This window comes from Schistosoma mansoni, assembly GCF_000237925.1.
Source record: "Schistosoma mansoni, WGS project CABG00000000 data, chromosome 1 unplaced supercontig 0010, strain Puerto Rico, whole genome shotgun sequence".
NCBI lineage: Eukaryota > Metazoa > Platyhelminthes > Trematoda > Strigeidida > Schistosomatidae > Schistosoma > Schistosoma mansoni.
Window position 1 is genome coordinate 2772038 of NW_017385987.1, and position 16464 is coordinate 2788501.

Here is a 16464-nt window from a genome sequence, read left to right on the forward strand (position 1 = left end):
ATGACCAAAAGTTTAGTGGTTTAAAGAATCTTTGTTGGAGCATTTTATTTAGTTTTATGTATAACAATATACTTTATAGAAAAAAATATACACACCTTAGAGACAATACCCAGAAACTAACAATAAAACATTGGAAACTTGACTGTAGGGATACCTTCTACTCTATACGAGTAACGCCTTCTTGGGACTGGCTACTAACAAATATTGAAAACTGAATAAATACATTATTCATTCCAAGACTGGATAGGTAAGTACTATGGAGAAGGGTTTTCAGCCATATCAACTAAAAGTTGTATCTGCTGATATTTTCATTTTATAGAGTCAAGCTAATTAGCCTTGATTTTTAGCGTAAACAGAACCGGTTTTCAGTGCATGAATGTACTTCTGATATATCATATTGATCACCAGGTGATTTTATATAAATTTTTATTACACTGACCTCTGATATGTACGGTCATCAGCTGCCAAAAATAAACTATTTAAAAGCTAAATAATAAAGGGAATGGTAACCCGGCTTGTCATAGTAACATGTCTTTAATTAGGAATAACTGCTAAAAATGAAAAGGACGAGTAGTTAACCATTGATATAACCTTTAAGTCGAAAACTGATGTAGAAAAATTAGCAAACCATGTCAACGTGCTGCTTTGGTGGACCGTTGAAACTTACTACAGAAAATGATTAAGTTCAAATGTACGTACACCTGGAATGCATTAGCAACATTATATACGTAAATATGAGAAGTCAAACCAATGAGTGAATCTTTAACGGCAATTTTACGCAACATAAACGTTTAGAACCCATTTGTCAGCGATGTAATGGAGAAATAACAGTAACAAAAAAGTGGATAGGCCATAAAAACACTTTATTTTGATTATTCTAAATGTTTTTTGAAACAGTATGAACAAAATGCACTAATCACAGATAAATCACTACATTTAATTGTGACCAAAAAGTGGATTGTGTGAAATTGTTCGTAATCAGTTGCATTAGTTTAGATGAATGCACCAGTTTTTTCTTTCAGATTTCGAGTCATAACATTTTATGTGAAACCTTTAATTTTTTCTCGAACTATTTTCTAAACGTTAAGGTATTCTCATTATCCTTATTATAATTTAATTCCAATTCCGTCTCATAGTGCTGCTGTGTTATAGAGACACTGACTAAAGCACATCCGTGCCAAGCCATATGTCATGACTGATTAACTGAATAAAATTATTATTTGTACGAAAGAGCTGTTAAAATAACTGAGAAATAAAACAAGATAAACAAGGTGATTGGGAATATACAAATTACATTTTGAATTCTTAAGCATAAAATTAGGTAGGTTTATTTATCTAAAAACATTTGGGAATGATTAACACAAGTAATAAATATTAAGTGCTATTAAATGTGACATAAAGGATCAGCGTAAGTATTCATAACTGTTGTACCAGACGGATTAATTTACGTGAACAACCATAAGAACGTTTTCCTTTCGTAATAGGACCAGGCATAGAATTTGTGGACCAAGGTGATTTAGATACTAAAAAAACCCGAGTCAATGTGTTGTCAGAAGAGGCTTTTGTGAAGATTTTAGTAATGTAATAATTGAAATCATGGGTCAATAAAAGCTAGACCACCATAGAAAACCTGGAAGCATTGGCCGGCCGTTTCGTCCTAGTATGGGACTTCTTAGCAGCGCGCATCCACGGTCCCTTTATGGGATTCGAACCCACGAACTTCGATCTCGCGCGCGAACGCTTAACCTCTAGACTACGAAGCCGGAATTCCGCGAGCGGGATCATGGAAGTGCACCTCTGAGGAGTCTCACACTAGGTCGAAACGACCGTGCAATGCTTCCAGGTTTTCCATGGTGGTCTAACTTTAATTGACTTACGATTTTAGTATGTTACCTTTAAAGTCAAACAACCCGTTAACGTATAAAAATAGAGGGTTCTTTGTTTAGTCAGTCTGTTCCAATCATCCGACAGTGTAGTAAAGTAAGCGTTATTGCTAAACTTGTTAGTTGTTAAACAACGGTTATTTTTCTACATATTTATACGTAAGAGAAGAGAAATTTAGAGACCGATTCCTCTGTTTAAACAAAGGATTTAAGAACAACTTCGACTTTAGTAATCTATCGCTTATACGGAGACGGAAAACAACCATTTATTTGACCTGAATACACTTAGAAACTCTGAAAAACAGAATATTCATCTTAACTGGCGATGCTTCTAGGGCGAAATACCACGAGTGATATAGGGATAGTAAACGTACTAAAATTCAACAAAAAAGCATTGATAGTTTCGAAAATAAGTTTAGGTACATGTAAGGGCCTGGGTTGTCATAACTAAACAAGTAACTACACAGCCTTTTACCTTTTAAAGAGCTAGTGTTATCTATAAAACATTCAAATTGAATTTTTATTAAAACCATGTGGGTTTACTGAATCTTCATTCAAATTGTAGATATCTGAATCCCGCTTATGTCAATCTTACACAAAATTCCGCGGTGAAATTAGTTACAAATCAAAATTATACAATTTGTTTCCCGTTAAAACACTAATTATATATATCACTAAGTGTTAATTAGAGTTTTTAACGGCCAAAAATGTCGTAAAAAGACCTATATACGTACTGCCTTGAGCAATGAAACCTTGTGCGACATTTCTTCAGCCCTGCGGTTGTTTTCTTGTTCCAAAAGAGAATGTGAAGCATCCATTGTCATCAATGTTGTAGTCTCCCTCGAGTAGATAAGGTGATATTGATTTTATTTGATTCACTGACTTTATTGTACAGAACTTCGGCACTTGATAAAATAAGGAAAGTTATATCCAAGCAGGAAAATGTGTTTCCCGAAGATAAGCAATCGGTAATTCAACTAGAAGAGTATGTGGCACGGTAAAAAGTCAGATCTTTTAAAATCCACCCGCCGTCCCGTCGTAGATTAACCTTGACAAGTTAAACTTTCCGCGCAGCCATCAATACAATATCCAATATAATTTTGACCGACAAATGCCCGAATTAATTTCTATGTGCTCGTCACTTGACAATACGGAGCATTTTAAGATATTTATTTTAGTTCAATGTGGATAGTCTAGTCACTCGGCTACAATAAGCCTAGTGAATTCGTTTGCTATTTGTGAGTAAAAATGAGTGCATTTGTTTAGCATCAATAGGTTCGCTAACACATAGAGCCGCTAGGATATTAGTTCTTGACAGTATAAAAGGTTGTAGAATGAGAACATAGAGAACCAGTGGGCTAATTAAGGTCACATTGTTCTACTCATTATATCAATCTAAAGCTTATGGCAAGATTGAGTGAATGTAAAGTTAATGTTAACATTCTAAACAAACTAAAGATGTCCCAAATATTCAAGGCTTCAAAATGTTTTCGTCCAAAACATCTTTTAGATAACCGATGTAGGAGATCATTCTATGTGATTGAAGGCCCACTTGATTTTGGGGGGATTATATGGCCTCCCAGTCTACATTAAAGTCCTCTTCGTTTATGTCTGACGTAGATTACTCTTCTCATATACAGGCATTATGGCTTCTTTGATGACCTTATATCATAGGCAACATTATCATGGAAATGTACAGGCAACAACTGCTGCAAGAAACAGAATGCTACTACTGCTTCACAGATCAGTCCATGGCGTGAAAATTATTCCTGAGCGCTGATTGCCCTTGACCTTGTTGAGAGTTGATAAGCTGTTTGATGTTCTGTGAAATGAATGCCGGATAATTTGCTTAGGACACAGTGAAGTTTAACTGACCCTAACACTTTTATGATCGAAAGACCACAAACTTAGGAAAACCAGAAATCAGGAATGAAGGGGTTTAAAGAAGTTTACGGTAAGATGTCGACTTATCAATATGTATATCATCTGATCTAACTGGTTGCTGTGAGAAAGGGACTTCGTGGAGGTGATCTGGTGCGGATGCGTAGCTGAGCGCCTTCATCTAAAGTGTTCTGGTAAAACTCATGAGGTCAGTATTATGTCGAATATTTACAGAACTATTTATTTTGGGGATTTATTTACCGCTACAGCACAATCTTCCTCTTCGAATGTGGGTCACAGATAATCCCAAGTAGTGATCAGTTAAAATGCGAAGCCCATCAAGCTGGATGTATATAAAAACTTATAATCGCTCTCTGTGGCTTTTAGTGCATGGTCATCTTTCTTAAACATGAGGGACCATAAGGTACAATACAACAACAAATATGTACAAAATTTTAGTCCATGATATTCTTCTCCGGCTTTTTGTCTTTCTCAGTCTCCCTGTAAAAAAAGGGATAAAATGTAGGTTTGTGCCAAGGTGCACTTGTGCTTACGGAAGCTAGCATAAATGCGCATACATACATTGTGAAAACATAGAAAATGATACAAGAAATCATTTTTTGTGATATCTTGCAAATAAATAGACAAATGAACATACATACGTCTGTTACCTCCCGTGAGGGAGCATAAACGACTATCCAACCCTGTCATTGGCAATCTTTCCAGTTGTTTCCAGTTGCTACTCATCATTTTTATGTCTCCTTCAAGTTCCCGACGTAGTGCGTTCTTTGACCTTCCTCTTTCCGTTTCATTTCAGGATATCAGGTAAGCGCTTTTCATACGGTGCAGTTCGGTGATTTCTATATTGTATGTACCACCAACCACCTCCAACGTATTTTTCTAGTTTCCTATTCAACTGAAATCTGGTTTGTTCTCTCCTATAGTAGGCTGTTGCTGATGGTATCCGGCCAACAGATGTTGAGTATCTTGCGTACACAACTGTTTTATAGATAATTGTACCTTATGACGATGTTTGTGGTAATTCTCCGAGTTTCAGCCCCATACACTAGAACCGCTTTGACGTTCGTATTAAAGATTGTGACTTTGGTATTAGTTGAAAGTTGTTTTCAGTTCCACATGTTGTTCAGCTGTAGGAGTGGTGCACTTTCTTTGCCAAATCCCGCCTTTACATCTGCATCTGATCCTTCTTGTTCATCGATGATGCTGCCTTGTTACGTACGTGAAAGTTTCCACTTTTGTCAGTATTTTTCTATCAAGTGTGATTGAGTTGTTCTCTATGTTGTGTTTGAGGATCTTGCTTTTTCCCTTGTGTTTGTTGAGGTCTACTGATGCAGAGACTGCTGATACACTGTTTGCCTTCTGGTGTGTATGGGATAGAAGGGCTAGGTGGTCTGTGAAGTCCAAGTTGTGTAGTCGCACGCAAGCTGCTCATTTTATTCCTTGTTTCACCTCGAACATAGAGGTTTTCATAATCCATTCAACCACCAGAAGAAAGAGAAAGGAGGAGAGTAAGCAGCCTGGTCTGACACCAGTCTTTCTTTGAAATTTACAAACGAGCTCTTCTCCATGCAATAATTTACAGCTCAGCTCCCTGTGTGAACTCCTCATGGTGACGACGACCATCTCAAGTGCTCCATAGTGCTGACGAATGTTCTGATAGGCTCACCTCTCAATCCCGAGGAATTCCTTCTATTAGTCAGGGAAGTTGGTTTGTAAGTCCGATTCATTTGATTACTCAATAAAACTCAGTAGTGTCGCATTCCGGTCGGTAAAGGTTTCATCTTCAACAATATAATAATATAGTATATTTCCGCAGGGGCAGTCACATCATGACATATCTACAATTTTAGGATTAGGTCTATTGTTATAATACTACGACTTTCACCACAATTCAATAACAGCAATAAGTGTTGGAAAAAGAAAAACACAAGAGCAGCAAGGTATTTGGTACAAACGCTAAACAATGCCTAACAACTTGTAGTGGAAAAGACAGGTATGATAAGTTATTATCTCCTGTCTCTAGAATGGAACGTGGTTATGGCCTATAGATATGAGATTACAGTAATAAAGAACAGTGAGTTTTGATATGTAAGAGGGTGGAGTAGGTTCAAATGATGGAAGACAAGTCTAAGTTAGGATAATGAAAGCTATTTATTAGAATGGAAAGTGTTTCGTGCCTATAGGTAACCCTCGCTCGATTGGTTAAAGAAACTAGACCGTAGATCGTAGCACAGTCACAGTGCAGCGGATAGTTGACTGCTCAAACACATTCAGTACATTCAGTACAAGATAATAGTAAATATAAGGCCCATACGAAATAAGGAAGTAAATAAATGAGTGCTATGGTTGTTTGAGGTCAACTCTCAACTTATTAACCTAAGCTATTACAAGTGAACCATGAAAGTATAGTGTTAAGAAACATTGATGACTATAAGTTTCATTGTCTGATTTTTTAAGAAGGTTAGGTTGTTGATCTCGAATTCGACTCTCTAATGAATCTTTCATTCACTTATACAACACTGTTAAAAGCTGTTATATCTTGTGGCCGAGTGGATACCTAGCTAATGTGTGACGTGATAAGACCGCCAATCAGAGAGCAGCGAATTATCGATTGGAACAGTGACACACGAAAACCGTACGAGCAGTCTAGAGCGCTTATCGATCCTGCTTCTGCCTAGCCCGGCCAGTTAAGTCCAAAACACCAATAACAGCCTCTGCGGTATGAATCATTATTCAGAAACATACTGGGTTTATATACCAAGCAAACAGACCACGTCATACCATAAAATAGAAAATAACATTTGTACAATATTTAGCCAAATGTGGCTGTGAATAGGGGGGAAAGTAATCAATAAACTGATGATAACTCAAGAATCGTATGATAATAAGTCAAAGGTCAAAATAAAGCTAATGATAAGAGAAACAGGAATATGATTAGGTTAGTTACTTAACAATTATACAATAGGAAATATACATATTACATTGGTCCACAAATAGTCCTCAAAAGTTACCATTCACAATTCTCTTCGGGATACAACTTTGCCTTACACTGCGATAATTGTGACGCTACTGTGGTTAATGCACTCGTTTAGATCTCCATCCCTTGATATTTTGGTGAGGTATCGCTTTGTCCGACTTGTTTGCACATGTTCTTGCTCCAAATTTTCTTGAATAGAGCACGAAGCATGCTTGAAGCTACTGTTATGTCTGGCTTCTGTGCTTCAGTTGTTATATTTTCAGGACCTGCTGCCTTCTCACGCTTGATTTTTTCGATAACTATGCTGGTTATTTTGATTGTTGGTGGAGTGACATCTATAGGAAGGTCTGTATGTGATGCTTCGACGTCTAGTGGGTTCAGATGGTCTGGTCAACTCAAGAGTTCTCCAAAGTGTACCACCCACCTGTTCCGCTGTTCTTGAATTTCAGTGATTGGTTTGCCTTCTTTGTCCTTGACCGGTCTCTCTGGTTTACATATTTCCCTTCCAGTTTCTTCCTTGTATCACAAACTTGTTTCATGTTACTTTCTCCCGCAGCTTTTCCCACTATCATTGCCAAGTATTCCACGTATATCTGAATTTGATGAGTATGCAGAAAACGATTTTTAAAAATCAAGATTTATTTAACCAAGCAAAATTGCTGAGTCTTTCTGTGGGTGAACGAAGCTCCCTTGAGTCAATTACAATGAACGATTATATCAAAACAATACTTGTGTGCGTGGTTCACCTCGTACTATAATTTTTTATTAACAAATCATACCAAAAAATGAAAAATATTTCAATAATACCGCTCACCTACTACTTAGTCAAAGCTTTCTCTGGTACAAAATAACGTACTAGACAGCAAAACGTGATTGTCAAGCACAACTATCAAGTATCTGGGAATCAGTGTGAATATTCCCAACGGAGTGGGGTTAAAGTTATGTCCGCGATATTCAAGTCAAACAATGGACGTCTTTAGCAGACAGCCATGTAGCAACAACAAGCAGTCGCTCCATACCACAACCTAGAGTTCAGTCAAACACGACTTTATTGACAAATCTTAACCAGAGTCCAAATAGTATGGATGTAGTCATAGAAGAGTGAGAAATATTAAAATCTCGTTCCATGAGTCTTCGATAAAAGCTACTATACAAAACAAGGATAGAAATTTACTAAATAAAAATATTGTCAAATAACACCTTCGAGAAGGATTTCACAGCCTTCATTCTATAATACTGTGTATAAAAATGTCATAGAGCGACAAAGACTGGGGGAAAGCAACGGAAATGATGAAAGTGGTAGATCTGTGAACATTTGACGTGGTCATAGGCTGTACTATTATCCCCACAAATAAATATGTAGAGATGCCTGGGTTTCACCGTGCTAAACTATGGAACACCTGACCGATAATATCAACATGAGGAAAAAACCCAGAAGGCCCTTCGAAGATGAAAGGACAGAGAGCTAAACAAGTGTTGGACATTTGATCAAGTAATGCTATGAAATTTTAATGGAACCTTTCTTCAAAATGCTAATGGGCTCAGTGAAATCATGGTAACCACTACAGTGAGCAAGTGGAAACGGATTGAAGAGGCACCAACTTTAGCATACTAATAACTTTTGAGCCTCAGGAAGCACTAGAATGGAGAATGGATTTCTGTAAACAGTCTGGACAAGATTCAAAGAAGGGAAAACAAGAAGATAGCAGTCGACAACAACCGAACGAAATAGAGAAAGCAAAAACAGGCAAAATATATGAAGGCAGATAAACAAATGAAGAAAATCATTATAACTTTCATGACGAAATATGTGAAAGATCTGTGACCCTCATCAAGAAAAACTGCAAGGGGAGGAAATGCGAGACAACTTTACGATACAACCGAGGAGCTGACAGGGAAATATAGTGGACAAGGGCGAACAGTAAAGAACAAAGAAGGTAAACCAATCACTGAGGCTTGAGAGCGGAGGAACAGGTGGGGAGAACACAATGAACAGCCCTTAACAGACCAGTGCCTCTGAACCCACACCAGCTGAGGAGATGAAGTCAGATATGGAAATCAAAAGATACTCAACGTTCAGTTATATCTAACTCATACGAGGCTGGATCCCAAAGTTGTACACCGACGAAAGCTTACAGATGCATTTCAGGTGTCTAAAATGTCTGCCTACTCTCTCCGTTATTGCTTCTGGCTGTTGAGCAGATTGCAGGGACCCCCATCATTCAGGGAAACGAAGTGGACACCTTAGACATAGCTTGACGAATTTATCTTGCAGATGACTCAGCCGATCCAGCGCACACAGAAAAAAATGCAGACGGAGAAAGTCCGTGTAGCAGCGGATAACGCGGGAATAGACTTAAACAGTTGGCGCCAAATAAATCATACGTGATGAGGTAGTTCTGGAAGAGGTGAAAACATTTACGTACTTGAGTAGCATCAGTAGTAAACAAGGGAGACCCAGTGAAGATGCCAAGGCACGAACTGGAAAAGCAAAGACAACATTCCTACAAATGAAGAACATCTAGCGCTCTACACGACTCCTGTCCAAGATACAAGTCATCATCGTCAGTACTAACGTCAAAACAGTTTTACCGTACGGAGCTGAAAATTGGAAAACTACCACTACAATCACTGAAGAGCCCTGTAATACTCTAGTGAGTACTGATTTCTCGTAGTAAGCTTCGGAAATATTCCACATTTTTTAACAGCTACCCACAAGAAAGCCCCTGACCCAAGTGTTCGGATGTTACTGATTTTTTCAGCTCCTATTGAATCTCTTGCGAGATATCCTATCAAAAGCCCTGATAAATTTGTTGTATACAACATTTTCTGAATTTCCTTGATATAAACATAATTTTCAGACTCCAATCATTCGGTTATTCACCCATGACAAATTTTTTTAACTGTCACTTGCAAGTTTAGCCATCGGCGTATTTACAGGAAGGTCATGAATGGCTACATGATTATTCTTTCCAGAGATTTAGGAATGAAACTAGTTTGAACTATCAGTTTTTAGTTCTGTTCTCTCTAGGCAGTAACTTGAGGATATGAATAACAAAGATTTACCTCCAGTCCAACGGAACTACCCAGTGGTTAGGTGACGTTTCAAATAACGTTTAGAGCTGTGAAGCACATGTAATGCACACTTTATCAACCATCAAAGAAAAAGCCCGACCTGTCCCGTTGGTTTTCCGGTATCCCTAAGATTCAAAGGCATCATCTTATGTAGTGAATAATGTTGGGAACTGAATACTTCACCCTCCTAATGGGAAAAGTTCTGCATTGAGAAAGGGTGTCTTAATAATTCGCCGTAATGCGAAATGTTCATCCTTGCATAAAAGAAGTGAAATTCCACGGGTGCGTAAACGTTCAGTATTCATTAGACCGTAGTAACCATTTCAAAACCCTCCATTAGAATAAGCAGAGATTGGTATTCGTATCGTTTATTAATTTGCGAACTGTGTCAATAAATTAACACAAGTGCCCTGGCTAGAGATCATCAGTAAAAAACTTTCTATGACATAGAACGAACCAGATGCCACTTCAGGAGGTGGATAGAACAGACCATGCACGAACCATTAGGCTGAATCCCAAAGCAAGACCGAAATTGGGGTCATCAATGTGAAGGGAAATGAAGCAGGCAGAAGAGCATATAACTGCAAGAATTGGAGGGAGACATTAGGACCATGGATACTATTTAAAAACAACTTGAAAGTAGAGACCAGAAGAGAGTTATTTTGACATCCTTGGTCGTAGGACTATGCCTTATGAGAGGTTACAAGCTTAAACAGTTAAGTAGTTCGAAATCCTAAACATGAACTCTGCTAATCTCAGGTGGACAATCCAATCTCTTAAAATTAGAAGTGTTTTACACGCGGAAGGTATTACTGACTCAAATGTAACTTATTAAGGGTTACTCGAGATAAGTAATACATTAAGACTTATAACTGCATATACTTTTAAAACCTATTTAGCTATCTATTGCGTTATTTTATTCAACTAGTAGTATTCTGAGATTAATGTAGATATTAGTTTTTGGTAACTTATTTATTAAGTACAGATTTGTGTACTTGGTTTCAAGGGAAACTCCAATTGAAAGGCCTAATGATACCATTTAGTTGCCCAAACCAATGTAAGTGAAGCAGGGACTCAGCTTGTGACTGATTGGCTAGAAATAGAACGCCTCAACGACTGATCCCACTACTCCATTGAAAAATAGCAGCCTGTGAATGGAAAAAATTGAGGGTTGATCATAGAGACACTAGATTTATTATCAATTGATTAATGAAAACACATTGAAGAAAAACAGTAGTTAACAGTTAACACTGTGATGAATAGTGATTTAGACTATCTCAAGAAATGAGGGGGTAGACAAAATAGTAAAATCATGTAGAAAACAAAATCATTTTTACAAACCAAAACATTAAATACAAACGCTATATGCTTATTATAATTATTTTAATGATAAAATTTACTGAAGAAGTTGGTAGTTCCCGGGATGATAAGTTACAATAATTACAAGAAGGAGAAGATAAGTTCAATAGTTCTTTCTTTTTTAACTGATGAAAATAACCCAAAGAAATTCCTGGAAAAATCCAGAAAGCGAGACCTGTAATACAACAATGATAATGGTTAGCTAACTATATCTGTGAAAAACAAAGAGATACACCAGTAAAATAAAAATAACGACAAACAAAATGACATAACACATAAATTTCCGATTATTTGTACGCTTTTTTGGTATTCCAAGGACTCGATGAAGTGTATTTGACAAAAGATTACTAGCATTGTCGAATGAGTCTTGAATTTCATCAAGAAATTTATTTTGTGACTTGGATTCGGTTTCAATATCTTTGGCATACTGTAGAGGAAAATGTAAAAAAACAAATAGAGTAAACAACATGCAATATGATATAATGACCAAAAGTTTAGTGGTTTAAAGAATCTTTGTTGGAGCATTTTATTTAGTTTTATGTATAACAATATACTTTATAGAAAAAAATATACACACCTTAGAGACAATACCCAGAAACTAACAATAAAACATTGGAAACTTGACTGTAGGGATACCTTCTACTCTATACGAGTAACGCCTTCTTGGGATTGGCTACTAATTTAGGTGATTTAAGTCACTTCCATTTAGCTCTTTATGAGTAAACGTGATATATTTTTTATTATTGATGGTAGTATTTCATCTTTATTGACTAAAATTTCCCTTTTGTCTGTTTAGGTTATTTAGGTCTCTCTAAAGACATTGATGACACAGGGACACTAGGTGCGGAGGCTCTTTAAGCGAAAGATTTTGCTTATCTATCCGCAAACATTCAAACTATTTAGTTGCCTCATATACCTGACCGATTGTACTAAGAGGATAGTGACGTTAATAATAATAATAGAAAATGTGCACTGTAGAAGCTTAGGCTGAATTAGCTACAAATGTACTGGCATAACAATGTGGACAACCTAAAATGACATATGTGATCGTAAAAGTCAAGAAGCTGCAACATGAAAAATTATAAGTTGTATAATCATATTGGAGAGGAGTAGTTGTCATTTTTACTACTTACCTCAATGTTCCAAAAAAAATACATATCTTACCAGTAGATGTTGTAGTCCAAAGTATTTCGGTATCTATATAAATACAAAACAATTATCATGAAACTATTCACTACTGAATGGGGTTTAAGTACTTGTTGTTGAGTTATGGTTACATGTTGCACTTTCAATTGCGTCAACAACTTTATTATGAGGAACTGCGTCCCAGGCAGGTCTATTCATTTGTCGAGATTTGAAGTGAACTTGAAAGAGAATGAGGTTATTAAGCGACAATTAATTCAACTTTATATAGAAAGAAATCAAGAAATTGAGGCAGGAAGTGAACGATATGCAATTCAGATCTAATGAGTTGCTATCCGAAAACAACCAATTTTCTTCTAATGAAAATTTCAATATCATTAAAAACCTTGAGCAACAAGTAGATTCCTTAAGGGAAGTAAGTTTTGTAGGTCGTTTACCCATCATAGGAACTAAAATATGAAACAGTTCTTCGTTCAAGGATTGAAGAAGAGTTGAGTTGTGCCGTAAGTGAGCTGAGGTTTTATCGGACATCCACGGTAGCTGATATTGCTCACCAAGAAAAGAGTGAGATTGAGTCTCGGTGTGAAAACTTTACAATCAACTTTTTGAATGAAATGAGAGCACAAATATATTCAAAGTGAGGATTTTTACTTGTAAACAGACTATGTATTGTCACTTTGGGATCTATTTTGCAACAATTATTTTCTTTCCTTTACTCTAACCCTTTAAATAATCTGTTTACATACCTAATTCAATAGTTTCAAAAACTTAGGGACTTCAAAATGATTTTTCAGAACATGGTTTGGTAATATATGGGCTGATAAAAGGGAACTCTCAATTAATAATGTTAAAAGATGAAGGCCTCAAAGTTCATGGTCTTAAAAACAGTGTTTACTGTTATCTTAGTACTTAGGTATTACGAAGGGTTGCAGAGGGCCCATGGCAATGTAAATGTGAAAAGTTACAGGTCATTTATCTGGTGCTTATCGACTAACTGTCAATAATTATGTGGCCTATATATATACAATTCCTGATGAAACAAATTGCAATATTTTCCGTGCGTTCCTTTTTGACTCCAGTAGTACTGGACGGGGATTATATATATATGTATATATATATATAACGGCATATCAAGAGTTCAAACATGAATAATGTTTCGGATAAGTATTTTTCATATATTCTTTTATTTAGATTTACCGTAATAGGTATGATGGGGAGGAAGGTTTTCCAGCCTACTCATTTTTAGTAATCATGATTCATTATTTAGAAAGATTAAATCAAGCTAAAACGGGTGACGAGTGGAGTAAGTGATGACAGACATAAGCAACTATAAAACTTTCAACATTATACGCGGCTAATTACACAAGGAGATATATTTGTTTATAATGGCTCAAAGTGATTGGATTGATTTTTCTGCCCAAAAGTTAGAAAACATTCATGTGGATCACTATAATTTATTAGTGTTCCTTTCCATATATTACTTCCATTACGATTGTCCACTTGATATTATTGACATGTACATTTATCTCACATTTTAACGTACAGACTAAGAGTTCTACTTTTGATTGAGTTATCCATAACCTGTAACATCAGGAAGTAGTTCTAGTTAGGCTATTAAAATGGTGGGTGATTGTGTACAAACTCAACTATGTTTAGTCGTATAATCTGTAGTTGTCCGTTTAATTTTGGACCAGTTTTTACTACTGACTGACTAACTGAAGAAAGATCAAAAGTCAACGAGGACAACAAAGCTGTTTCTAGCTAGTTTGGAGCTCATTAGCCGGACCCTAAAAGGGGTTCGGTCTGAAGAACCGAAGTTTCCCAGAGTGCATGGTATTTTTTTATCACTGAAGTCGAATCCAATTGTCGATTCGATGTATAAATTGACATTCATCAAGTGCTATCGGTTGATAGCTGCCTTGTATCTTCACTGGTTGACTTCACTAAAACTTTGGGAAATATGTATTGTATAGACTAATTACTGAAAACAGAAAACTTGTAAGGTTACAGTATATGTGTATTAACTAACGTTCGTCACAAATCACCGTCGTCTACAGTAGTGGAATGCCCTGTTCTGACTACGGAGTAGAAACACTGGTATAATAAATCTAGTCGATCAAACCTGATATGAAAAATATTGGGCTCTAACTCCTGGTTTTTAATTACGAAAGTTACCAATAACAGCAATATAACTTCTCTCTTTCTCCTTAAACCGGAAGTCTGAACCATCTGGGTTTAGTATTTTGAGGCTGCTGTTCAGTATTCGGGTCTAATTTTCAACGCTATCTTTACTACACATCATTCAATTAAGTAAAAATTATATATTCTTTGATCTTCGTTGAAATTTATTCATGCAGTTTATCATCGTTCACCCAACAAAACATACCGCAGTTGAATTTAAAGAAAGTACGTTACAATGAACTGATTGGTTTTGGGAAGTTACGAGAGACAGCTAATGAATTCAAAGTAATTTGTTTTATAGTTTAATTTTTTGAAATAATAATTGTCAAGTTGACACAAAAAGCCATTATTTTATCAATTACAAAAAACGTATGGCGGAAATTTACGCAAATCTTCAATTTATAGAAATAGTAAAGCATAGGACAACGTGGACCACTTAAAATTCAAATACCTCACGTACTGAGATTCAAAGCACGTATTCAGAAATCTAAATAGATTTAACGTGTTAATTTTATGAAACGTTAATCATACGTAATTCTTGTCAGTTCACTTCAATAAACCTTTACGTGTACTAGCTAAAGTGATCCAACAGTAATAATCCTCCCCAGTATTGCTGACGGCCATTTTCATTAATTACGCCAGTATTGTCAATATATAATGATTGGACTTTGGCTATGATGTTGAATGACGTCCATAATAATATAAAATATTCTGTCATTGAGTGTTGGAGCTGTAATTTGTAGAGTTAATTAAGTCGGCAGTGAAACAACAATCCATTGGTGATATTGGATCGGTATCATTTTGAATAAGAAATTGATTGAAGTTGGAAAATGTGGGTCATTGTATTTCGATTCACTGGCCGATTGCTATTGTGCTTGCTGCTAGATTTGAGGACCTCGTGTCTGATCCCTGTACGTTCGTAACTTTACGTTGCTGAGTCTCAGCCCATAAAGAATCATTCATACAGCCCTTCCCTATTCTTCAGTGTCTGTTTAACTGATATTACCTTGTGATGAAGATATCATAGAATCAACTTAAACCGGAGGATTATTACATCAGACTGAAAGCATTCATAACTTGCAAAACATTCTCACATTATGTAATTTATCCCGGACTTATAATTTTAATTTAGTCGCTGTTCCATGGTAAGCTACCACTCGTCTAAACACTTGCATAAAAAACCAACTGTCTGCAATCTTTATTTAGAAATGCGGAAACTCTGCAGTTGATTCACCTTAAGACAAAAATAAGAGTTATCGAGTATTTATCTTTCAGAATGATTGATACTGATGCAAAATATATTTATCACCAGTTTCAAGGACACTTAATATGGTAAATATCTTCCACTCTACCTTTATACACTCTTATGCTATTTCACGATTAAGGGTCAGAAAATATTTGCCTTCATGTTACTACGTATGTGAAGCTTTACGTTTTAAATCGAGTAAAACAAAAGGAATCTTGTGTAAAGCTAGTCGTAAACGTCCCTATGAATTTCTAAACATTTAATGTTGATGCCAAATGGGATTCAGGGATTATATCATTATATATTCAGTTTGCTATGCGATATTGACAATAATAAGCAATGTTAGAGATAGAGTGATCACATTAGCGAAGTTTATACACCTACAGACTAACAATATATTTACTGCAGACGAATCTGCGATCCAAGTTAATACAAATAACTAAGCTATGTGAGAAATTGTTCTCAGCTCGTTTGTTTACATTTTCACGCTAACAATCACATCTAGCACTAATAAACATATTATCTACAATTGAAAAACTATGAGTGTTTTTCGAAGCTTAGATTGTTAAACTTATTATCTACTAGGTATTAAATTAGCTATAAAAAACTGATAAGTTACTCATCTACAACTAATTAATCACCCCACTTGAAGTGACTGATTTTTATCGGTTTTACTTGTTTGTGTTGTTCTATTTACT

The 16464-nt window shown here is 36.1% G+C and overlaps 2 protein-coding genes across 2 annotated transcripts; one reads left to right on the forward strand and one right to left on the reverse strand.

The window, feature by feature from the left end:
- Window positions 1-2605: 2605 nt before the first annotated feature.
- Smp_000080 (SNARE complex protein, putative) lies at window positions 2606-11665 on the reverse strand (the record flags this gene model as incomplete). The annotated part of the gene is made up of 2 exons (XM_018792013.1): window positions 2606-2707; window positions 11432-11665. The coding sequence occupies 2 exons, from the start codon at window positions 11663-11665 to the stop codon at window positions 2606-2608; spliced, it is 336 nt and encodes a 111-aa protein (XP_018644916.1).
- An 800-nt stretch (window positions 11666-12465) lies between these two features.
- Window positions 12466-14826, forward strand: Smp_000090 (hypothetical protein; the record flags this gene model as incomplete). Its single annotated transcript, XM_018792014.1, is given in 4 exon segments — window positions 12466-12576; window positions 12611-12784; window positions 12786-12977; window positions 14695-14826. Coding segments are annotated over 4 exon segments (609 nt in total).
- Between the last annotated feature and the right edge of the window lie 1638 nt (window positions 14827-16464).